This window comes from Leishmania infantum, chromosome 28 (genome assembly GCF_000002875.2).
Source record: "Leishmania infantum JPCM5 genome chromosome 28".
Classification (NCBI taxonomy): domain Eukaryota; phylum Euglenozoa; class Kinetoplastea; order Trypanosomatida; family Trypanosomatidae; genus Leishmania; species Leishmania infantum.
In genome coordinates, this window is record NC_009412.2 from 480,820 (window position 1) to 504,514 (window position 23,695).

A 23,695-nucleotide genomic window follows, 5' to 3' on the forward strand; every position below is an offset into this window, starting at 1 on the left:
TTTTAAGCCGGTGTGGGTGTGCGGGTGTGTGTGCGCGCATGCTTGTATATGTATCTGTGCATCTCCCTACGTGTGAGGTACCCCCGCACAGGCACATATACGCATCATAGACAAGGCACACACGCGCGCACACACACTGTCAGCGAGGTCGAGCATCTCATGTGGCTGCAAACGCAGCCACACACATGCACACAGAACCAAGACGGAAGGGCCGAACTGGGAAGGGGAGGTGATGAAGGATAGTCGTGGCAGCCGTGCGAAAGGAAATAAAGGGAAAGAAGGAAAGGGGGAGGGTGGTGCATGATGCGTTCTGGCGCACACTCTTTTCCTTTTCTTCCCCCTTCGCCCCCAGTATGAAGGAGAGACAGAAGCGGAACGATAAGAATCGCTCTCGCCTTTTCAGCTGTCAACGGCAACAACATCGGCTACTAGGCAAGACGTCGAGACTCGCTTGAAAATGCATCGGCACGGCGTCATGTCGGTTCTTTTTGGGGGGAGGGGGAGGCTCCCTCTCCTCTCTCTCCTCCTCAGAGCTGTGACCGTGAATGACGACTTCGATGCGCGCATGGAGTTTTTCGCTCTTGCGGGAGGTCTGCGAGGCACATTTTTGGTCGGTGCGTCTGCACAATCGACTCCTCACTCGCCCTCGGCTCTCCCTTGCCGCGGCATTGTCCATGCACGTAGACGTCTGACGACTGCCACCTTCATCACACTCTCCGCTACACGCACACGCGCAGACACCGGCGCACAGCTGAAGGCCGCACAGAAAGAAAACACACAATATTTTCCGCCTCCCCCTGACTGTTTTTTGCTTTTTTTCCTATATTACCGTCATGCCGTTTGACACTGTAGGGGGGCTGCCCCCAATGCCGACGCACGCGAGAGGCGCCACTCTGTACCATCCCCGGCAGCCTCAGATGCTAATGGTCAAGCGCGCTGCTCGGCCGCGTGCAGCAGCAGCCGCCTCGGCAACACTGCGATCCTCGTTCTATCTGTTCGGGAAAGCCGGTGACTGTAGTGAAAGTGGTGAGGAGAGCGACGGTGTAGTACCACCAATGTCGGGGCCGGGTTCATCACCCAAGGCGCTCGTGCCTTATGCGTCCAACAATGCCCTGCCCCCAAACCCTTGGCGGCAACGAACAACCGTGGATGACTTGGAGAGGGCGCAACGCCGAAACGCCCGCGGTGTCGCACAGTTCAGGCCTGTCCTGCAAGCCGGTGGAGAGACCTCAGACAGCCCATTGAGTGAATCGAAGCCGCTGCTGGAGCCGTACCTCTACGCGCAAGACCGGGCGCGAGCTGCAACCGTGGATACATGGCACGTGCGCCGCAGCCGATACTTGCAACGACTTCGAAACGGTGCCACCACTTCGCGGGAGGTGGGCGTGGCTGACGGCGGCCCCCGGTGCCACTCTAGCCACCTTGACACTGGGATGTCTGCCTTGCCGAGACTTGGCAGCAGTGATGACTACCTCACTAACACGCGTCATAGTCTGAACGCGGCTGAAAAGAACGCCCTCGACAGTCTCCGAACCCGCACATCATCTACAACACCGACAACGCTGCCGCTTCTCGCTCCACCCTCACCGGTGGAGTCACCCGAGATCACGAAGGAGTCCGCCGTCAGCCGAACTGACGCCAGTGCATCCGGGTGGCGAATGAGGAGCGGCGCCAACGGCGCCCCTCCGCTGCTCAGCGGAGCAAACCCAAATGTGCTGGCGGTGCGCTGCCTCTTTCAGGCAGCCCGCATGGAAGCTGCAGCTGCTGCGGCTGGCAACGCCGACTGGGCGGTGCCGTCGTTCCCAGACCCTGCTGATGAGGTTGTGTCCTCTCTCTCCGCGCAGAACACGAGCGAGAGTCACCGGTGGCAGCCGCGCGCGTCGCTGACTCACAAGCCGACAGGGGCACGCCTCAAGGGCCATGCAGACGTCATGCCCTCGGACTATAGGGATGCGGTCGGTCCGGAAGTCGACACCGGCACGTTCCCAAATGTTGCCGCTGCTTCCGGTGCTGCCAGCGCCGCGCCTCTGGGATTGCTGGGCAACTGGTTCATTGACGACGCCACATGCGCGTTCTTTGGCTGCTGGGACACCGATCGCAACGAGGAGGAGCTCGCGAAGACCTCCCATTCTACGGTGGCGCCACCGTCAGAGCACGGCGTGGCCGACATCCTGCGCGATCGAATGCACCAAAGGGTGGCCACCTTTACTTCCTCTTCAAAGTACACGCTGGATGAGCCTCCCATGGCAGCGAAGACACACGCGATTCTGGGAAAAGCTCGGCTGGCCACCAACACATCCACGCAGGCCCTTCTCATCGAAGCAGCAAGGTCGGAGAGACGCTCACGAGCCGCAGCCGGCGCCGAGGCATGGCCGGCACAGCCGGCGTCTGCAACATCTCAGAATCTTTTGCGAGCGATGCGGCGGCTTCTCTATGCGGAGGAGTACGAGCGCGGCCTGCTGAGCCAGCTTGCCCAGCAGTCCTCTCCGACGCGTTGGTACTCGACGCTGCTGCCGAACGGCAAAGACGGCATTCGCTTCCGCCTCCTCATTCCACCGACCATGGCCGATGACGTAGCGGTGCATGACCGCCTCTACGGCGCCATACGGCGCGCTTCGCAGGCGATTGCACAACCTCGTCGCGACGCGGCTGCAGCAGAGGCAGCCCGCCGCCGCGCACCTCTGCCCGTGCTCGACAAGAGGAGCACCGACCATTCCTTCTGTGCCGCTGACGACGCACAGGTCATGGTGGAGAGGGCCGGTGCCGAGAAGACGCTTCTGTTTAAAAGATGGACCAGCCTCCACGAAAACCTCTCCGCCCAGCTCCGCCTCTTCACCGAGGAGGTGGAGCAGCGTCGCAGGCTGCTAGGCGAGTTCCTTTCGTGCAAGCACCCTTTCCCATGCATGTGCCTCAGCTGCGATCTGGAGGTACTCGCCATGTCAGCCGTGCAGCTGGAGCCCACAGTGAAACCCGCCTGCTGGTACGCCTCGGTTGTGCTCAGTCGCCACAAGGACGTATTGCAGAAGGAGCTGTTGGCACGTTACCGTGCGGAGCGTCATCGCCTCTACGACCTCTTCAAGGTGGAGTTCAGCGCGCTACACACCTACAAGAAACTCGTGTCGGATGAGGCGCGTCGGTTTAGGCAGATGATACGGTATCATGAGTTTTGCCTCCGTGCGGCAGCGTCGCGCAAATGCGAGCCGCAGCAGCCGCTCAGCGAAGACTTGCCACCGGCCGATGTTGTGACGCCAAGACCCTCCTCTGCTGGCTCCACCGCACTCACGCCGGAGCAGACGGCGCTGCTGGAAGTCTTTGACAAGTCTGCAGCTGCGCCTCCGATGCATGCACACTTGCTCCACCGCGGTGGCGCGCGCATGTGGCGGTTGCGGCAGCGTCGACTGCGCTGCTGCGCCGCCTTCGACTCCCCTTTCTTCTCGTATCTGCTGTACACAGAAGTCCTGACGACCGTCGCCGCAGAGGAGGAGGTGCGCACCATGCGGATGGCGTCAGAGGCGGCCGAGCGCGCGGAGCTGAAGACGTCTATGATGGCCGAGGAGCCGTTTGTCCGCCTCAGTGAGAGCGAGCGGCGAGCCCGCGTACGGATAAGCGCGCAGCGGGATGAAGCGTACAACGCCTTGTGCGCTGGGCCTTTCGTCGAGCTGCAGGCGGCCCACGCGGCAGAGCTGCAAACAGCACAGGTTGCGGCGTACGCCAAGTCGTGCGAGGAGGCCCGGCAGAGCTTCGTGGTCGCTGCGGTGGCGGAGAAGGTGGCAGCCGAGGTGGGAGAAATGAACTGGTACCGCCAGTTTGTGTTCGAAATGCGACAGCGTTCCTTGACCCTGTTGGTCGCCGGCCGCTCTGCCGCGCAGGCGACGGCGGCGTCGCGGGAGTGGTTAGGCCGTCAGCAGCACGTGTCACTGTTTAAAAGTGAGCAACGATTGCGCGACCGCGTTGCGCTGGTGGAGGAACCGGATGCGCGTGTGCGCATAACGGCGGCTGCCGAAGCGTCTTTGAGGCACGCACGCAAGCGCGAAACTTGTCGATTGAGCGAGGAGGCGGCGGACATGCGAAGGGCTGTGCAGCGTCTGGCGGAGTCGGCTCAGCGCGCACACGATGCGGAGGAGGCGGCCGTACGCGCACAGCTGCAGCGGGAGGAGCGTGCGGCGGATCCGAGCAAGCGCCCCAGCGCCAAGATGCGAGCCGACACCGTGAACTCCTTTTTCAGGATGACAGCAGAGATTGAGGAGGACTTCGATGCGTTCTTGCCAAGTCTCGGCAGTGACTCGTGAGTGTCTGCACTTCCACAAAACAGCGCGGTGTCTTTTCCACGCCCGTATATGTGTTTGATGTAAAGCAAGCGCGCCCCAAGTGCGCTATCGTTCTCTCTGTCTCCGTGTTCTTTTTCATTTCAATGCTTGGGGCGGTGCTGATGCCCATCTGTGGAGCACTCGTTCTCTGCTTCGACTGCCCCATTGAAAATGTTTGTTTGTTTGGCTGTTTCGTGTGCTTTTCGTAGCCGCCGTGGCCACCTCTCCTGCTGCGGTCGCTCCTTCTTCCTTTCTGTTAACCCACTGCTGTGTTCTTTCCCTGGTGGCCATCGCCTGCGCTCTCATGTATACACACATACATATATATATATGTATGCTCTTTGTTGTTGTTCGAATGACGTGGCCGCACCGCATCAAACATGTCATGTATCTCCCTTGTATGTGTGCACGCTGGACCCTTTCCTTCTCCCTCTCTCCACATACGCGCATGCGCAGCGCACTTCGTGGATGACGACATCAACACGTGACAAGGACTTGGAAAAAAAAAGCAAAAAGATAGCGACATCACGGAACTGGACACCACCTCCTCGCCAACTGCAATGCTGATAGGCGTCGGCGATGGTCGTTGCATCGGGTGCCGAAACACGACATGGTGCTTGCTGATTCCTGTCTGCAGCATCCGCGTGGCAGCAACGAAAGGAGCACGTACACGGCAGACGATCGAAGCATGTTTATGAACCCTAACATGTGCCGTCCGAGACCGTCTCTCACTGCCCGCTCTTGTCTGGGCAGGTCCTCTCTCGCATCTCCTCCCCATTTGGAGGGCTCCTTCCCTTCTTTTTCCTGCCCACCTACCCCACATCCTGCGCTACTCTTTGTTTTTGTTGTTTTCCTCTCTTCTCTGGGTGCTGCACTGCATGACGCGCAGCAGCCACAGTTGCCTCGACAGTGGGTTTGGAGGACGACAGGGAAGAAGAGGAAGAGGAGAGGAAAGGCGCGCGTCAGTCCGCTGTGCGCCATCACTCCTCTTCGCGCCAATCACGCTTGCTACCTCCCGTCTGCATGGCACAGAATCGCCAGAATTCGCGGCCCTGCCGTGAATCAGCCGAGCTGAACCGTTTCACGGAAACAAGAGGAAAAACGGAGGCCGAACACAATGGAATCGAAGGCCAGCCTCCCACCACATTATGAGTGCCTTGGTGTAGACCCATCCATCAACTCCGTGGACTTGGCGCGGCAATACAAGAAGCTGTCGCTGCAACTGCATCCAGACCGGGCAGCTTATCGCGACGACGCCGCCAACGAAGTGCACGTGCAGGAACGCTATCAGCGCATCACGGAGGCCTACGCGGTTCTGTCGGACCCAGAGAAGCGTAGAGCGTACGACGCGAAGCACGGTGTCAACTTTCAATCGCGTCTGGCGCGCTTGCAGGCCGTCATTGGTCAGCACAACACCATGGCGATGCAGCGCAGCGCGATGGGCCGTAAGACGACCGATTCGGCCTCCACATCCTCCCCCACAACTGATGAGCATGGCGCGCAGCACCTGCATGCTGCACCGCACAAGGATTCTGCAGAGCGCACGGTTGGCGATGACGACGAAGAAGACTATGACCCCAACGACGTCCTCGCCCCGCCACGTGGTGCGCTGCATCAAGCCGGCTCAAGTGGTTTTTATAGCGGCGATAGCTGTGATGCAGATGGAGATGGCGACTACATCGCCCGTCTGTTCAGCCTAAATCTGCGCGTCGGTGCTGAGGCGGCGCCAAAGACACGAAACGGGGTGCCCGTGGCGCAGTACCAGGCTATCACGCTTACCCGCGCGCTCAGCTCACCAGCATCGCCCTACGCAAGCACGTGGGGTCTCGTCTTTGAAAAGAACGAACTCGTGGGCCTTGATGGCGAATACCTGGAGGAGCTGGAGCGCATAGCCGGCCTCGCTGCCGTCCCGTTCCCGTCTTTGGTGCAGCAGATCAACGACACAATGGTGCTACCGACGACAGACGTGCCGCGGCTTCTATCTCGCCTCTACGAAGCAGAGTCCACACGGAGCTCAGCGGTGAGCCCCGTCACGGGCCAAACTGCGTCGACCAATAAGGACGCACGTTCAGGCCAGAGTAAAAAAGTGTGTGAGGTGTGTGTGGAGGCCCCGACCGACTCTTCACTGTCCTCCCCGACAGAACACCTCCACATGGTCTTGGCCTATAGCACCGTGACGTACGATCTCGTTGGTGAGGTACACCTGCTGGGCGATGATGACGTGATCAGTCGTTTGGTGCCGTCTTGGTGCGTTGCCCCACAACTGAGCCTGCTCATGCCGGATGCAACAGTCCTGTCTGTAAACAACACGCACGTCCGCTCCGCCGCGGAGTTGCGTGCGGCTCTGCGTGCGGCGGTGCTCGATGGAGAGGACGAGGACGTCATGCAGGCGGTGAAGCGAGCTCGTAAATCGCGCGCTGTTGTTGTTGAGTTTTGCCAGCTTCCGTTTCTTTGCTCATGTTCGTCGCTTGAGAATGTGTCCCTGTCCCTCCCTCCCACAACCAGCACCAGGCCTAGACTTGGCGTCTGAAACACCGCGACTCTCGCACGCCTCCCTTCTCTTCTGACGCGCGCACACACGCACACAAATGCGCGCGAAAAAAAAAAACAGCGAAAGCAAAAGAAGGAGTTCATGTTCTACGCACACCGCCTGCATCCCCTCCCCCGCACCTCCTCCCCCTCCTCTGCATGTCGCCTGCCCTCGTGGCGGGGATTGCGCGGGGAACGGCATTGAAAGCGTTCTCTGGCTGTTGTTTTCTTTTTGTCTTTGCAATGGGCACCGCCCACCACTGTTGCCGCGATACTCCCCGTGACAATCGTGCCCTCTGGCGAGTCTCTCGATCGCGGTCCTCCCCTCTGCTGCTTGCGCGTCTAAAAACCCCTGCTTTTGGCCGTGGTTGATGCTTTCTAATGCTTTTCGCATGACTACTTCTCTGCTCTGCTCTGCTCCCCCGTCCCACGCACATTCACATGGACAAACATGTGACCCCACACCCGCCCCCGCTGAGCACGGCGACCAACACACAAGCAACTCTCCTCCCCCCTCCCCACCCGATTTCGGCACTCAGTGCCCTCTTGCTTCGTGCGCGCACTGCATCCCTAACGCGCATTCCTCGCTCCTACAGCCTTCCTTCCTCTCCCCTTGCTTGTCTGTCTTGCCTCGAGAATAACATGCTGCTGCGCAGTCGTTTGTTGCTGGAGGCTGGCATGGCCGCCGCCGCCACCCTGAAGGACCAGTACGCCTCCTCCGGGAGCAACATCAAGGGCGCCGACAAGAAGACGCGGTGCCGCACGTCCCTGCAGGTGTCCCTCTCCACTGATAAGCCTGGCGAGCTGTGTCACCTGCTGAGCGTCTTCAAGCCGTACAGCATCAACATCAGCCAGGTCGCCAACCGTCCTCGCGCGTACGAAAACAAGGCGCCGCTGCGCACCATCTTCCTCGACGTGGACGCTTACATTGAGGACGAAAGCATGAAGAAGGTCATGACGGAGCTGCACGCGAAATTTCCGAATGTAGTCGTAGCCGGATCATGGGTGATTCCGTGGTATCCGACGGAGCCCAAAGACCTCGACGAACTCGATCAGAGCACGCTCGCTGCTGGCGAGGAGCTGCAAGAAGACCCGGAAAACCCCCACCCCGGCTTCCACGACGAGGTCTACCGCGCCCGCCGCCGCGAGATTGTCGGGCTTGCCAAGAACTACAAAACCGGAGATCAGATCCCGATTGTAAACTACACAGAAGAAGAGAACCGTGTGTGGACAGTTGTCTACGACCACCTGACCCGCCTGTACCCGACGCACGCGTGCCAACAGTACAACTACGTCTTCCCGCTGCTCCTCGAAAACGGTGTGCTGAGCCGCACACAAACGCCACAGCTGCGCGATGTGAGCGAGTTCCTGAACGAGGCGACCGGTTTCACGGTACGCCCGGTGACGGGGCTGCTGACGTCGCGCGACTTCTTGAACGCCCTGGCGTTCCGCGTCTTTTACAGCACCCAGTACATTCGCCACGCGGCTCAGCCGTTGTACACGCCGGAGCCGGACATGGTGCATGACATCATTGGTCACCTGCCCCTGCTCTCTGATCCCGACTTCGCCAACTTCACCCAGACGATCGGCCTCGCCTCCCTTGGCGCCAGCGATGAGCTGCTGGACAAGCTGGCAAAGGTCTACTGGTATAGCGTCGAGTTCGGCCTCTGCAGCGAGGGCGGCCGCCGCAAGGCCTACGGTGCTGGTATTTTATCGAGCTGTGGCGAGCTAGAGTACGCACTGAGCGACAAGCCGGAGTGCGTCCCGTGGGACCCCACAATGGCGTCCAAAACGCCGTTCCCCATCACCAAGTACCAGCCGCGGTACTTTGTGGCTGAAAGCTTCTCAGATGCGCAGCGTAAGCTGGAGACGTGGCTCAGCTCGCAGGAGAAGCCGCTGTACACCGTCTACAACTCGTACTCGCGGCGCGTGCAGTCGTACCCGAAGAACACGTGGAACATGCTCCAAGAGCAGATGAAGCGAACAAACTTCACCTTCTAATCAGACTGAGACGACGCTGCGCACAGACGCAAGCACGTGCTCTTGCGCAAAGGGAGCCGAGGAGGCTCAGGTCCGTGGCCCGAGGACACGGGCACTTGCTGCTGCAAGACGTAAGAGGATAAGGGTGATGGGGGCACGCATCAAGGCAGGTGCCACGCCATCTCGTACGTGAGGGCTAGACGCTCACATGCAAGCACGCATGCAAGACGCGTGTGCTGGCGATTATGTGTTGTTGGACGGCTTCTCTGCTTGCGTGTTCCTCTCGTGTCCTTTTTCTTCTTGTTGTCTCCGGGTGATCTCAGCCGCCGGCGATGTTCGTCGTACTGACGTGTGTGTGTGTGTGTGTGTCGCGCACGCCACTGTGGTGCACACGAACGCAGAGTGTATGTGTGTGTATGTATGGGGCGTATTTCCATGGTGCAGCTGCCGATGCTTGTCGGCGGTCACTCCGGCTCTTCCCCTCGTCTCATATGGGTGTTTGTATGGGTGTGTGTCTGTATCTCCCTCACCGCAGTCGCCTCTTTGTTGTTTTCGTTTTCGTTGGTGGCCCACCCTCCCTCCCTTTCTCCCTCACACCGCCGCTCTGCCACTTCATCCCGTGCCTCTTCACGGGCCGTCACACGCAGCCGGCCAGGCGTTCGTGGAGGTCGTGGGAGGAGTGTTAGAATACTGATGAGCTTGACTGCATGTAGCTTACCAGCGTCCTTGAGCAAGAAGATGCTGTTTCCAAGTGGCTTTTATTGCTTGCTCGTGCGTTTTGCGCGCTGCTGCGATGCAGGAGGAGGCAAACGGCGAAGTGGCGCGGATGCATAAAACAAGTGCAATGTAGGGGGTGGGAGGAGCGAGGCTGTGATGGGAGAGTGGGCGTTTTAGTTTCTCGACGGTGCATGCAAGCCGAAGACCCAGACAAGATCTCCGTTGATATCCCCCCCCCCCCTACACCCCCCTCCACTATCCACACACACACATACATACTCTAGCGTCCCCTCCTCCTCGTGCGTGCCTTCCGTTCTCTTCGGTGTCTGTCGCGAAACTATGCATCACCCGCCACATCGCATCTCACAGGCCCTCACCCGCTTTCACCCCCCCCCCAAAAAAAAAGAAAACGTTTTCTTGTTCGTCGCACTGCGCGTTCGAACGACCGGAAACGACATAACATATTTTCTGTATATAGAAAAAAAGGAGGGGCGGGGACGAATACGCCTTCCTTGTGCACCTCACCCCCTCCACCCCCGCCCCCGCTGATACGTCTCCTCTTTTTTTGGCTCGTAAGTTTTTTATTTGTGTGTGATTTCAAACACCTGTGTGTGTTGTACTTCAGTTAAAGCTTTCCTTTTTTTTTGCGGGGCGGCGCGAGGCCAGGGGTGCTGCTGTTTTTTTCGTGGTGGGGCTCATGTGCACCTTCTCGCGTCAATGTGGGTCCTTTGGTTTCCACGTTGCTTGTTTTCACTTTTCTGTTTTTCTTTTTTTTCTTATTTTTTTTTCTGCATCGGTTGTTGTGGCATGGTCCTCTTCATCGCAACACGTACGATGATGTCGAGGCCCACACACGCAACACGCGCGCACGCTGACAACACATAAAAGGAAAGCATGAGGCGTGTCATGGGAAAATTGTAAAGCACTAAAAAACCCTCTTTTGCTTGTTTTAGTTTGAAGAGAGGTGAAGGGCACCACCGAGGTGACCCGCAGTGCCCCTCCGTATGTTGAAAGTGTGGTAAACCTGCAGCAACAACCACAGGAAAGCAGGTCTCGGCCCATCCAGTCGGTCTCTGCAAGCCCGGCTGCCTTTGTTGCTCCTTGGGCGCTACAAGCAACGTATAAGGGCGTCTTGTGCGCGCCGCATGTAAAGCGGAGGGCGGAGGAGGTGCGCCAACACCTTTGCGGTGTTCTGAATTCGTGCGTGTGCGTCTTGGTTTATCTCTGTTGCACAGCCATTCTCCGACGGAGTTACTTCCGCTGCACACGCGCCCACACATCGCATTGGATCCTCTCAGCTTAGCAGCGAAAAGCATGCCTAGTCTAGTATATTAAGCGAAGCAAGTAGTTTATGCGCGTGCCTCGCTCGCTCGCACACGAAGCGGCCACCTAAGAGGAGCAACTTTACTCCTCGAATCGGAAGGCGTGCGACAGGGAGCAGGGGGCGACATATTGATCTCGCCATATTGTGTCTGTCACCGGCTGTGCCCCTCCTCCTCTACTTTTTTCTTCGCCCCCTTTCGCCTTCCAGCCGGCAGATTAACGTTCTCTGTGCAATATTCCAGTAGCTAAAAAGTCTTCACGGTATACAGCATGAACGGGAAAAAAAAACGCAACATGCAGAATGTCAAAACGAGAGCAAGGCACGAGTTTGCAAGCGTAATGCAACGATGCCGTAGCGGCTTCTGTGAAACAAAAAGGAAAACGGTGCACGTGTTCATCGCTCTTCTTTTTTGTGGAAATCAAACACGAAGAGAGACAGAGAGAGACGCGCATCCTTTACGGAGAAGAAGGGGTGTTGCAGGGTCGAGGCAGCCTAAAACGAGCAACCCCTGTAATGGAGCTCTTTCCCGTCTTCTACGCGCTGTACACACCCTACACCCTTTCTCTTCTTCTTACTCGCTTTCCTGCTCTTCATTTGATAGAGCCATCACACAGGACGTCGCCGCCGCGCTCAACGCAGTGGAAGGCACCGGTACTGCGGCCTTGCGCAAGCCCTTTCTTTCTACGTGTTCTTCAGCCCCCGAGAGCCTTCTCCGATTCGTGGGCTGCCTATCATGACGTCTCGGCACCCAACTCGGCGACTTGTGGATGTGCTAAAGCAGAACAGCAGGAAGACGCTCGACCGCCACGCGGCGCAGTTGGCCGCGGCAGCATCATCGCTTCCAGCCGAGGCGATCCAAACACGATTCCTGCGCAACCAGTTCCTCATCAACCCCAAATCTTTGCAACTACTTTCGACAGAAGAGCAGCTCACGCGGTGGCACGTTTTCGGGGTGTACAAGCCCCCATTCTGCCCCATGCGCCGCGTTGAGGCAGCGGACAACTACCACAACGTCTCTGTCGAGTCGTTCGTGGAGTCCGCACTTCAGTCGAAGGACGTCTACCCGGTGCTAAAGCGTGTCTTGAAGCCGTCCGAGGTGCGCGTGCGCGTCCTCTACAATCTCGACAGCTTTGCCTCGGGTCCAGTGCTCATCAGCGTCTCCGATGCCCACCGCTACGCGACGTCGCTGCAGACGACATCGATGGAGTACGATCTACTCGTTGGTGGGCATCTCCCGGTACACGGCACTGGCAATCACACTGTCATCGACGTGGCGCAGCTCTTCCCTGGCGCCTCTGTACCTCTGTCCAGCAGCGGCGTTGGTGCAGACGCTGAAAAGGCATCCGCCGTTGTACCCCAGGCCCACTACGAGGTGAAAGAGAACGGATACTACAGCGTGCACCCGGTGTCGCTACTGCACATCGTGATTCGGAGCCCGCCAACGTCGCAGCCGCCGATGCTGGAACGGTTTGCGCGGGAGCAGCTTGGCACCTGTGTCATCGGTGACCCACTGGTGATGGGGGAGCTGATGCAGCTTCGCGCTAACCCAGCCGCGCCGAGCTCACGCATATCGGCAAGCTCCACGAAGGAGAGTAGCGACTCTGCACAGAAGTGTCGAGGGGATGCTGAAGATGGGTGTAGCGGGTCCAAGAGAGATCCAGCCGCACAAGCAGCGGCCATGAGGCTAGCCGCAAACCCGCACATTGTCCCCTGGCGCGGCGACTGCGACTTTCCTCGCGTCTTTATGCACCTGCGTGAGGTGCGAATCGACACTAGCGCTGAGACACCGAGCAGCGTCCCTGAATGCGCCTATGCGCAGGACTCGCACTCTATGCTCCACAGCGCCACAATGGCCTTCATGGGCAGCCACCACAGCGGCAGTGCCTCACGAGAGCAAATGCATGCACAGCAGTTTGCACCGTCTCAGGAGATTCAGGTGCACTGCCGCAAGTGTTTCGACGGTCTCCTGCAGAAGCAGCTCAATGCCTCGTTCAAGTCTCGCCGAATGGGCTTACTAGATGGCACTTGGACTCCACAGACAGAGTACTTGTGAGGTCCCGAACAAAAAAAAAGGAGGGCCACAGAGGCCGTCGCGAGAGCGGAGGGGCAGCTGTGCCGCGCGGAGGTGGTGTAACCGACGAGGTGCAAGACACGCGGTTCAGACGAGGAATGAGGGCAAGTGAAGAGACCTGCACAGCAGGTGCGCATGCGTACGTGGCGTGCATGCGAGCGAGTGTACAAGCCGCGCGGCGTGCACGCGTCCTCTTTCGTTGACTGTTTTCTAACAGCTGTGATTCGGTAAGTCTCTCTCTCTCTCTCGCTGTTCTCGCTTGCGCGCTTGGAAGGACTTCCTTGAGTTTGTGTGTGTGTGTGTCTACGTGATCTGCACTGACATCTACTCCGTTGTGGCACGTATCAAGGAACTATAACTGCAAGCGTCTGCGAGCCGTGCTCTATGACTTTGTAGGGCTTCACCTACACACACCCGGAGCTTTCCAGGATTCGTCTTGGCGACAGCTGGTTCGCACGCTTCTGCCTCTCTGCACCTCCAGATCACCTGCCCATGCTCGGCAACTAGGCGCCCACTTGCTGGATTTCTCGAAATTCTTCTTCGTCTGTTTTCTTCATGAAAGCCACGAAGCTTCCCCTGGAGATGAACAGGAATGCCAAAGCCTTGCGGCGAAGGCCGCCTTCCACACGCAAGCATGGCGCACAAACACATACAGAACGATCTGCAGACGTTCGCCAACACACGGAAGATGTGGACCAAACAACGGACCACGAGAGTAGCGATGCCGATGCCATCGTCATTCCAGACACGGCGCAGTTGATGCAGTCGAAGCGGCTGCAGATTCTCGCGGATCAGCTCGAACGCTCACTCCGTGTCCTAGGCCAGAAGCTCGACCGCATGCAGATGCGGATGGAGAACGCCGGCCGTGGCGCCCTACTGCCCTTCCAGCTGCGCCGAGCCAAGCAGGAAAAGGAGGAGCTGAAGCGCGAGATCATGGCGACGCAGCGGACCATCAAGAGGTTGATCTTCATGTCAACCCAGATGAAGCAGATGATCGCACTCAAGAATGAAGTGCTGCAGAGCACACGCGCGCGTCTTCTGGAGGAGATCAAGACGCTGGAGACGCAGGTCCACGAGAACGCGGAGCAGATTCGTCGCGGGTATGTCCAGCGCATCAGCATGCTGCAGCGCTACTGGCCATGGAGGCAGCTACGCGAGCTCGGCGACACCACGGTGGGTAAAACCTTCGAGGAGGAACTGGCACGAGGCCCTCGGTACCGCAACATTGGGATTCAAAACAACATCCAGACTGACTACATTGTCCAGCAGCTACACTGGTTGCAGGAGCTGGGCAACCGCGAGGGCGTCTTTCGCGGTCACCTGCGCCTCCTGGAAGGCATGGTCGAGGACTTGAACGACATTACCGATCTGCTCGAGACCACCATGACGTGCACCGTTTGTGGCATGCTCTACGAGAATCCCGTGATCCTCTGGCCCTGTGGTCACTCCTTCTGCCTCCCCTGCGTTGAGTGCCTTGCGATTGCGCCGAGTTTGTACCGCTGCCCAACGTGCGGCAGCATCGGCAGCGAGGGATTTGTGCACAACCTGCTGCTCGCCGAGACGGTAGCCAAGTGGATGTTCAAGGATAAGGGATACGGAGACACTCAAGCGCCACTCAATGCCATCCGTGTCCATCTTCCGCGGTTTCGGCAGGACAGCATCCAGTCGCGGATTTCGCAGCTGAAGAAAGACCTGCGAGAGTCGGCCGAGAGGGCCGCCTCGCCGGGGAAGGATCCTGCAGAGCGGGAGTTAATCGCCATTTCTTATCGACTCTATTAGAGGTTTGGCGCCACGGCTTCGCTCGTAGCGTAGGTTTCATGGCTGCGGGTGGCGCACAAGCGCGTGAGGGCGGTGGCGGGTGTTCGTTGCGGGCACGATGATCTCGCTGTGTTTGTGTGTGTGTGTGCATGGGAATCAGTTTGCACTTTTTCTCCTCCCGTGTCCTCGATGAGGGCTCGATGATGTACAGTACGCTCGCCCGACTTTCGCGTTCCTATGCTGGCAGCATGGTGACGGGCGACACCCGCGTTTTTGCCGTCGTCGTCTTTCGCCACGTGACGCTGCCGCCGCCGCGGTTTCTCTTGGTTACGCCCTCTGTTTCACTGCTGCTCGCGTGCTCTCGTGCCGTCCTTTGCCCTCTTCTTCCGCGGGAATGGAACACGGGTCGCGACGAGGTCACGAACGGACAAGCAAAAAGGGAGCCGAACACGCACAGGGTAGGAAAGCAGAGGCGAGCACATCCGAGCATGCCCAGGCTACCGGCCTCGCGTGCGGAAGCGGACGTTCTGCTTTGTCGGACGCTTCGCCCGATCGGAATGGATTTTTGTGGCACCTTCAGCCCACCACAGCGTTGTTGGGGGAAGGACGGGGATTTGTCCAATATCGACGAGGTGGACAATGTGAGGTTCAACATTCTACTCATGGTGCATCTCGTGACTGTAGAGCGGAAGCGGCCTCTCTGCGGTGCCTCGACAACTCTGCCGCACACTCCCCTTTGCTGGTCGTCGCTTGTCCGGCCCTACTGCCGACGGTCTCTGCCTCTCTGCCTCCCTCCATTGATTTGTTGTCACACTCGCCCCGTATGCATCCTTTTGCCCTTCCCCCCCCCTCCTCCCCCTCGCGGTACTTTTTGTTTTGTACGTGGTGGCGTCGCGACACTCCCCACCCCTCGCCGCCGCACCTCCGCCCTCTAACCCGTTCAGGGATCACCGCAAACCGCCACTAGAAACAGGCCATATGAGCGGAAGACGAACGATGCGCGCTGCTTGCGACGACGCCGAGGACATGCACCGCGCCAAGGCCCGGGCAAAGCAGCAGCGCTGGCAGGAACGCCAGGAGCGCTCCAAAGAAAGCCGCGAAGAGATTGACAGGCTGCAGCTGCGCTGCGCCGATATGCGTCGCGAATTGGAGGACATCGCCGAGTCGAACGAGGCGAACACGTCCACGGAGCACCAGTACTCCAAGTTCACAGAGCTGCCCATCTCGCAGCGCACCCAGATGGGGCTGGAGCGCGGCCATTACACGATACTCACACCCATTCAGAAAGGCACGCTTCACCTGGCCCTCGCCGGTCTCGATGTCCTTGGCGCGGCCAAGACAGGTTCTGGCAAGACCCTCTGCTTTGTAATCCCGGTTCTTGAGCGACTCTATCGCGAGCACTGGTCATCAGACATGGGGGTCGGGGCACTGCTTCTGAGTCCCACGCGCGAGCTGGCCCTTCAGATCTTCAAGGTGATGCAGCTCGTAGGCTACAAGCACGTCCTTTCGGCGGCGCTCCTCACCGGCGGCCGCGATGTGCAGGAGGAGCGCAAGCGGCTGCACGCCATCAGCATCATCGTCGGCACCCCAGGCCGCGTCCTTCACCACCTCCAGGATGACGCGGAGCTTGTCCTCGACAACATGCAGCTCTTCTGCATGGACGAGGCGGACCGGCTGCTTGACATGGGCTTCCGTGAGGCCATCACCAGCATTCTCGCGTACCTGCCACCACAACGGCAGTCGCTCCTCTTCTCAGCTACTCAGACGACTGATGTGCAGATGCTCGCCCAGATGTCCCTCAAGAACCCGCGATACGTCTCCACGCAGGCCATCACGGCCGCTCCGACGCCGATGACGCTGTGCCAGAATTTTGTTGTTGTTGAGCTGCACAAGAAGCTGGATGCGCTGCTGATGTTCCTGAAGCGCCACCCGAACGACAAGATCGTCGTCTTTGTGAGCACCTGCAACCAGGTAAAGTTCATGCACCTTGCGTTCTCCAAGATCCTCAAGAAGATGCGCATCCCCTCCATGTGCCTGACCAGCAAGATGAAGCAGTTCCGTCGCGAGGAGGTGTTTCTGACCTTCTGCCGCTGCAAGTCGGCAGTGCTTTTCTGCACCGACGTCGCCTCGCGTGGGCTCGATTTTCCACTCGTGCACTGGGTCGTGCAGTACGACTGCCCGGAGAGCGCGCAGACCTACATCCACCGTGCCGGTCGCACGGCGCGTGCTGGGGCGCGTGGGGTGAGCCTGCTCTTCCTCACCCCCCGTGAAACGCCGATGCTGAGCTACCTGCACCACAAGCATGTCCCGATGCGGGAAATCGCCATCAAGCCCGACTTCCTCACCTCCTCGAAGGAGATATTCGTTGCGCTCGTGGTACAGGGTCTGAAGTACGAAGCACAGAAGGCCTTCATCGCGTACCTGCGCTCTGTCTACTTTGCCTCCAACAAAAATGTCTTCGAGGTGGCTGCCGTCGACGTGGAGGCGTTTGCGAAGTCGCTCGGCTTGCCCGTTGTGCCAGACATGTCAGAGCTGCAGAACCTGCAACGCAGCGCCAAGAACTTGCCATGGGACGTCGTCAACTTCATCGCGCAGCGCGGCGGTGGCGGCGCTGACAAGGCCGGCAGCACCCTGACACGGAAGGAGAAGCACCTACAAGCAACGGACATGCACCGCGTCATGGAGCAGAAGCAGCGGTTTGCCAACAAGAAGGGTACGCTGCGCGGTGATGACTCGAGTGGGGGCGACGGCTCTTCGGGCAACGCGGGCAGCGACGACGACGACTTTCTTGTGAAGAAGGAGCCTGCTGACGCCTCCGGTAGCGGCGCATCTGTCTCTGTCAAGGCTGGCACACTCATCGCAGACTCGAACCCATTGCACCTGACCGTGGAGGAGCGCCTCGCAGGCCTCTCTAAGAACAAGCGTCGGAAATTGATTGAAAATGCAGACATTCGCGTGCGCGACTTGGGGCTCAACCAGCGCATTATCTTCGACGACGACGACGAGTCAGATGAAGAAGCCGACACCATCGGGAATGGCGGCAGAAGCGGGGCGAAAGGCAACGCGGCACACTCGTCTCCCAGCGACGACGATGCTGACGAGGAAAATGAAACCACCGTCTCGGGCCTGCTCAAGCATGCCGTGCTGCGGCACCGCGTGCAAGACCGCAGAGACGCTGACAGTAGCAACGACGACGCCGACGACGCGGACTTCACGGCAAAGCTGCGAACGCGCGTGCAAGCCAACAGGGCCGACGACCTCGAACGCGCCAAGAAGATGCGGCGGCTGCGACGCCTGCAACGGCAAGGCCGCGTATCGCGCAAATCGACTGTCGACGAGAGCGGCATAAAGACTGCCAACGGCGGACCTCGCCCGGCCAACTCGGACGATGATGCGTATGACGGCAGCGGCGACTACTACGATGAGGACGTGGACGGCAGCGACGCCGAGAGCACCGGCTCCATCAGCCGTCTTCTCAAGGCGGCACGCGGCGAGCTCTACAGCGACGACGATGACGACGAGGACGGCGAAGAAGAGAAGAGCCTCTTCGGCGGGTCGGGTGCTGCTCGCAAGCGCACACGTGAAAAATGCACATATCACGGCATTGATAGCAGCGACGACAACTGCAGTGAGAAGGACGCCGACGACGTCGCCTCTCCGCCGCCGCCGCCGTTGAGGAGGCCTAGGCAGAGGCGCTGATGATATATACATATCAAAAAAAAAAAGCGACGCCGCAGAAGATACGCCCCTCCCCCTTTTTCTCTCCCCGCCTCTGCTGTCCACGCCTTGTCCAGCACCGTTGCGCAACACGGAAATTATGGTGTGATCGTTTTTGTCGTTTTGCTCGTCAGCGCAGTGGGGGAGGGGAGGGGGGAGAGGTGAAAAAGGCGGAAAGTGGCGGACGAGCGAGCTGGTGGGCGTAGACGGAAGTCTGCACGACTTGTGTGTTGTGCCCCGCTGTTGTCGCGTAAGTGTGCTTTGTTTTTTGTTGTTGTTGTTGTTTTGCTCCGTTTCACGTTTAAAAGCATGATAAGCTAACGCCTAGGCGCCTTGATGTCTTTGTTGTGGTTTCGGTGCCGGCGATGTTTTGCCCTCCCTCCCACATTGTGTTTCACGTCCACGCCCGCACCTCTTCCTCTGAAACTCCTGCCGCTTCAACGCCCTTTCGCTCGCTTCCCTTCGCAGCGCTGCGGACGGCCTGCATCAGGGTGTGGGCAAGTGCGGAGGAGAGACGGGTGAGAAACTGCCGCTGCGCCCGCCCTTTCCACCTCACTGGTAGCCCTCTTGAGCTGGACGCGAGACACTAGCGGGAGACTGGCAAGCACTCTGTCGGCAGGAGACGGATCCTAATCGACTGAGGATCTGAGAGGATGCCCTCGCAATCATGATAACCATGTGAGAGTGGGGAGGGGGCTCATCGAGCAGGTTGGAGACGTCCTCTTCTTCTGTCTTGTTGGCAGCGCGAGTGGCAAAGCGGCTCCCCTTTGCTCTCCTCCCCCGCCTTTCTCTTCTTCTTTGTTATTGAAAGCGGGTGTACTCGTCGTGCCTGCATATGTGCGTGTGCGTGTGCGTGTGCGTGACTCCCAATGCAGTCACCGGCGCGTAAGTCAGGCAGAGCAAAGCACGAAAAGAAAACGGGGAATGTGCGCTGCACGTGCACTGTGCACGTATGATGCGCTATCCTGCTCACATTCTTGAGAAGAATCCACACACAGAATATGCAGAGATCGGGGGAGATGGAGAGGTGGAGAATTCCATGCTGGCTTTTTGCTAACGCATCTCGCATCCTGCTGCTCGTTGGCATCTCCATTTGCATTCACGCCTTCTCCCCTCCCGCGAGACCCGCGCCTAAGGTAGACGCGAAGAGAAGGGAAAGGAAAAGGGCGGCATGTGCGGCGCCGCAATCAAGTGCCAGAGCTGCCCGTCCGCTCTCAAGTGCGTCTTCACAGTTCTCTGTTGTGTTTACCCTGCACTGGCCCTCTCCGTCGCCATCATCTACGCTCTGACACCACGCGCACTCACATACACTCGCGGGTCATTGCCACCCCGGTCCTCTTTGCGCCCGTCGTACCATCTGGGCACTCAGGCCTCTCCCTCATACGCAGGTCTCCGGACAGCGCGCCTCTGCTCTAGTCTTCCACCCTCCCCCCTTTCCTCCTTTGCTCGCGCTCAGCATGTTTCGACGGACCCCGTTCTGGCCCAAGGTAACCCGCTCGTGGACAACGTCTTCGATCAGCGCCGCCACGGCACACTTTCCCGACGCTGTCCACGCCGACCCAGCCTCGTCCCGCACCGGGTCGACCTCAGCCAAGGAGTCGCGCAGCTGGAAGCTGGGCGATGACACCGTCAAAGCGGAGGCGCTTCCAAAGCACCTGCAGCTTGCCGTGCGTAAGCTGCAGGTCTACGGCGACCTTGTTCGTTTTAGCCGGCCGGTGGGCTGGCAGCTCCTTCTAATCCCTTGCTACTGGGGCTCCTCTTTGGCAGTGACGCGGGCGCTTGTCTGGGAAGGCGCCGACCCGGTGGTGCTCTGCGCCCCGTTCATTCCCCTTCACTTGTGTGTCCAGTTCTTGCTCGGCGCCTACCTCATGCGCAGCGTAGGCTGCATCGTAAATGATATGTGGGACCGCAAGTTTGATCGCATGGTCGAGCGCACCGCGCAACGCCCGCTCGCTTGTGGCGCCATATCCATGACAGAGGCCTCCGCGATCCTCCTCTTGCACCTCTCCGTGGCCGGCGTGATCGCGCTCAACCTCTCGCCGGCAGCCCTGCAGGCGTGCGTGGCCATCACACCGATATGGTTGATTTACCCCTTCATGAAGCGCATCACCTACGCCCCGCAGCTCTTCTTGGGTCTGTGCTTCAACTGGGGTATCTTCGTCGGCTACGCGGCGGTGCTGGGGCGAGTCGACATGGCCGTGTGTCTGCCGATCTATGGCGGCGCCGTGATATGGACCATCTTGTACGACACCATCTACGCCTACCAGGACCGCCGCGACGACCTCAAATGCGGCGTCAAGAGCACTGCCATTTGGATCGGGGACCGCAAGTACATTCTGAATGCCATGGTGGCGCCCATCGGAGCGAGCCTGCTCATCAGTGGCTTTCTGGCGTCGCAGTCCCTGCCCTACTACATCGGGATCGTATTGTGCATGTACCACCTGCACTCCATTGTGGACGACGTAAACATCTACGACAGCTGGTCCTGCGCGCAGGGGTTCAAGCGCAACGTGCGAGTCGGCATGTACGTCTTTATGGCGATGTGCCTTGGCAACCTCTGCTGGGCTTTCGCGTCCGAGCACGAGGCGGAGCTGGACAGGAACACCGACAGCGCCCCGAAGAGCTCGGCGCTCTCGCGCTTCCTGTTCCTAGATCAGGAGACGCACGGGTCAATGTACACAAAAGGCAGCTTCAACTGGGCGGACCGCTTTATGCATCCGGCGTTTGTGCAGGCCGAGAGCGCCAAGTTGGCCGGTGCCACTGAGGCACCGCCGATTCCAGCCTGGATGCGGCGTGAGTACTTCTGGCAGAACGTGTCAGCCATCCTCCTCTTCTGTGGCGTGGCGGAAGACACAGTGGCAGCGTGGTCGACGTTCTCGTACGAGTGGATGGACCACTACAACATGTTCTCGAAAGTATCTCCGTAGGCGGCCGTGCGGGTGCGTGGGGAGGTTGGAGGAGGGGGAGGGTGTACGCCGGAGGTGGAGGGAGGCCAGACGAGCCTACTGTGTCGCGTCGCCTCAGGAACACGAGAGGCAGAGACCAGGGAGTCGACATTGCCCTCCGCCTCATCTGCTGCTCCCGCCACCAAACCCGCCCAGCGCTAATCGTATCACTACGCTGATGCCGCTTCCTGACTCTGCGCACGTGAGTCCGTTTTTTCTGCCGTGGAAGAGAGGAAGAAACGGCGGAGGTCGCACTGTGTTCTCGTCCCACCTTCACAAGCCGTTATCACAGATATGACATATCCTGTTTTTCTTCGCCTTGCGCATGCTCAGTTGTGGTGGTCTGTGGTTGTGCTCTGTATAGATATGCCGTGAAGAGTTGGGTGGAGTTGCCTTGCAATGGGAACGTCGGCTGTGTTTGTATGTGTGTATTCGCCGAGACATGCGCAGTCGGGCTGCAGTGGTGTGCGAGGTTTGTCAGAGGGGGTGGGGGGCAGCGGGTGGTGAGAACGAGGTAGCAAGCGCGCATGTGTCCACACGTCAAAGCCATTATCGTTACAAACTAATTTGAAATCAAAGCAGTCGTGAAGACCCGTGGCTTATCACAGCATGTCTGTGTTGGCTTTCCGCGTTGAAGACTCTTAGAAAGCGGTGGGCGTGCGTGTGCACGACGTTCCCCCTTTCCATATGTTTTTCCCCACCTTCACCGCGTGCTTTCCTTGCGCTCGACTCCTCTCCGACTTTGCATCCTCACTGCCTCGTGTGGCCGACCCGCAGAGCGCAGCACCCTTGGAAGGCACGCTCGCCAACTGTCCACAGATCGCCGGCATCCCTTATCTTCATGTGTGAAGCGCTCTGTACACTGCAACGACTCGTTTGCTGCGCCCTTCAAGTGTGTCCATCCTCACCCCCCCCCCTTGTCACCTCATCGCTCTCTCTATACACGATCGGTAGACTTCGAAAGCGCCGCCTTCTGAAGGTAGCCGATCAGCGCAGGAGGACACCGCCGTGCCCTGTCGCCCTTGTGTGTTCTTTTTGCGCCTCCTGTCGCATCTTCCTTCTCTACGCCCGCTCTGCGCGTCTCTTCACCACCGCTGCAGCGTGCTATGGCGGAGCACCAGCAGTCGTTTTTTGCGCAGGCCGTCTCGCCCCTGGCACCCGAGGCGTCGCCCAAGAGCCACGCTGCTTCCATCGAGTCCGCGTCGCATCGGCACGCAACGGCGGACGAGGCGCGTGCCTCTGTACCACCTCAGCGCCGAGCGAGTGCAGCGGGAAGGGGCGCAGCGTCTCCTGCGACCACGCCACCCCCGCGCATTCACGACAAAGCCTGGCTCTTCCACACGGTGCTCCTGCCATCTATCCGAACGACGGACTTTCGTCGCGACGGCAGCACACAGCAGCACCGCGCCGGTGACGTGCAAGGAAAAGCCGCGTCACTGCTCGCGCGCGACGACGTGACACATGTGAGGTCCCCAAAGTCGACCGGGCGTGCGAGCACCAGCGCTCCCGTGGATCCCGCGCCGACCTTCTTGATGGAGCCGAATCACCTTTTTTTCGAAGACACCCCGTCCCCCTCTCGCAGCGGTGGGTCATTGACAGACCGCTACAGCCTACGCACGCTCTACACGTCCCGCTGTGTGAGCCTTGGCATGCGGCGGCCATTCGACCGCCTCCTGCAGCAGCTTCCCAGTGAAGCTGGCCAAGACGCAGCCGATCAGTTACGCATGCTTGTCGCGCGAGACACGTACATCCCGGCCAAGGCGTGCCAAGCGCTCACGGTGTTGTTGCCCTACTGCACCGGGCTCGAGTACATCAACCTGTGCAACGCAGGGCTGCGGAGCAAATCCGGCTTCATGACAGGTGTGAACGCGCTATTGGACGCCCTCATCTGCAGCCCGGCAGGCAGCGGCATCGGTGCGGCCCTGCACACCATTGATCTCTCCTTAAACAAGCTCGACGACCGCACCGGTCGGCGACTCTTGCGCCTCGCCCAGCAGCAGCCTCACCTGCGTGTGGTGAATATTGACGGCACAGAAATTAGGGACAGGATGAAGACACGCATCGCGGAAGAGCTGCGCAGGAACTCGAAGGCGCGCACACCGCCTATATTGCTCGACGAGGCAGATGAGGAGCAAACTGCCGCCTCTACCGCGGCTTAGCCCTTTGCCCTAGCTGGCCCGCTGACGAAGCCAGGAGTGGCATTCGTGTTTCGCGACGACGATGCCGACGGGCTGGGAGGCAAGCTCCCTGCTGTTCGCGACGGTGACGGCGCCGCATCCGTGACGTCATCCACGGTGAGTGAACGCCACAGCTCACACCGCAGTGACTCACAGAGGCTTGCTGGCCA

At 59.4% G+C, this 23,695-nt stretch overlaps 8 protein-coding genes across 8 annotated transcripts; all 8 read left to right on the forward strand.

The window, feature by feature from the left end:
- Positions 1 to 917: 917 nt before the first annotated feature.
- Positions 918 to 4,289, forward strand: LINJ_28_1370 (conserved hypothetical protein; the record flags this gene model as incomplete). Its single annotated transcript, XM_001470130.1, has 1 exon — positions 918 to 4,289. One exon carries the CDS (start codon positions 918 to 920, stop codon positions 4,287 to 4,289), a length of 3,372 nt encoding a protein of 1,123 aa, XP_001470167.1.
- Positions 4,290 to 5,424: 1,135 nt separating this feature from the next.
- Positions 5,425 to 6,837, forward strand: LINJ_28_1380 (conserved hypothetical protein; the record flags this gene model as incomplete). Its single annotated transcript, XM_001470131.1, has 1 exon — positions 5,425 to 6,837. One exon carries the CDS (start codon positions 5,425 to 5,427, stop codon positions 6,835 to 6,837), a length of 1,413 nt encoding a protein of 470 aa, XP_001470168.1.
- Positions 6,838 to 7,478: 641 nt separating this feature from the next.
- PAH (putative phenylalanine-4-hydroxylase) lies at positions 7,479 to 8,837 on the forward strand (the record flags this gene model as incomplete). The annotated part of the gene is made up of 1 exon (XM_001470132.1): positions 7,479 to 8,837. The coding sequence occupies one exon, from the start codon at positions 7,479 to 7,481 to the stop codon at positions 8,835 to 8,837; it is 1,359 nt and encodes a 452-aa protein (XP_001470169.1).
- A 2,753-nt stretch (positions 8,838 to 11,590) lies between these two features.
- Positions 11,591 to 12,910, forward strand: LINJ_28_1400 (conserved hypothetical protein; the record flags this gene model as incomplete). Its single annotated transcript, XM_001470133.1, has 1 exon — positions 11,591 to 12,910. The coding sequence occupies one exon, from the start codon at positions 11,591 to 11,593 to the stop codon at positions 12,908 to 12,910; it is 1,320 nt and encodes a 439-aa protein (XP_001470170.1).
- Positions 12,911 to 13,510: 600 nt separating this feature from the next.
- Positions 13,511 to 14,707, forward strand: LINJ_28_1410 (conserved hypothetical protein; the record flags this gene model as incomplete). The annotated part of the gene is made up of 1 exon (XM_001470134.1): positions 13,511 to 14,707. One exon carries the CDS (start codon positions 13,511 to 13,513, stop codon positions 14,705 to 14,707), a length of 1,197 nt encoding a protein of 398 aa, XP_001470171.1.
- Positions 14,708 to 15,682: 975 nt separating this feature from the next.
- LINJ_28_1420 (putative ATP-dependent RNA helicase) lies at positions 15,683 to 18,385 on the forward strand (the record flags this gene model as incomplete). Its single annotated transcript, XM_001470135.1, has 1 exon — positions 15,683 to 18,385. The coding sequence occupies one exon, from the start codon at positions 15,683 to 15,685 to the stop codon at positions 18,383 to 18,385; it is 2,703 nt and encodes a 900-aa protein (XP_001470172.1).
- A 1,475-nt stretch (positions 18,386 to 19,860) lies between these two features.
- On the forward strand, positions 19,861 to 21,330 carry LINJ_28_1430 (putative prenyltransferase; the record flags this gene model as incomplete). The annotated part of the gene is made up of 1 exon (XM_001470136.1): positions 19,861 to 21,330. One exon carries the CDS (start codon positions 19,861 to 19,863, stop codon positions 21,328 to 21,330), a length of 1,470 nt encoding a protein of 489 aa, XP_001470173.1.
- A 1,124-nt stretch (positions 21,331 to 22,454) lies between these two features.
- Positions 22,455 to 23,507, forward strand: LINJ_28_1440 (conserved hypothetical protein; the record flags this gene model as incomplete). The annotated part of the gene is made up of 1 exon (XM_001470137.1): positions 22,455 to 23,507. One exon carries the CDS (start codon positions 22,455 to 22,457, stop codon positions 23,505 to 23,507), a length of 1,053 nt encoding a protein of 350 aa, XP_001470174.1.
- Positions 23,508 to 23,695: the final 188 nt, after the last annotated feature.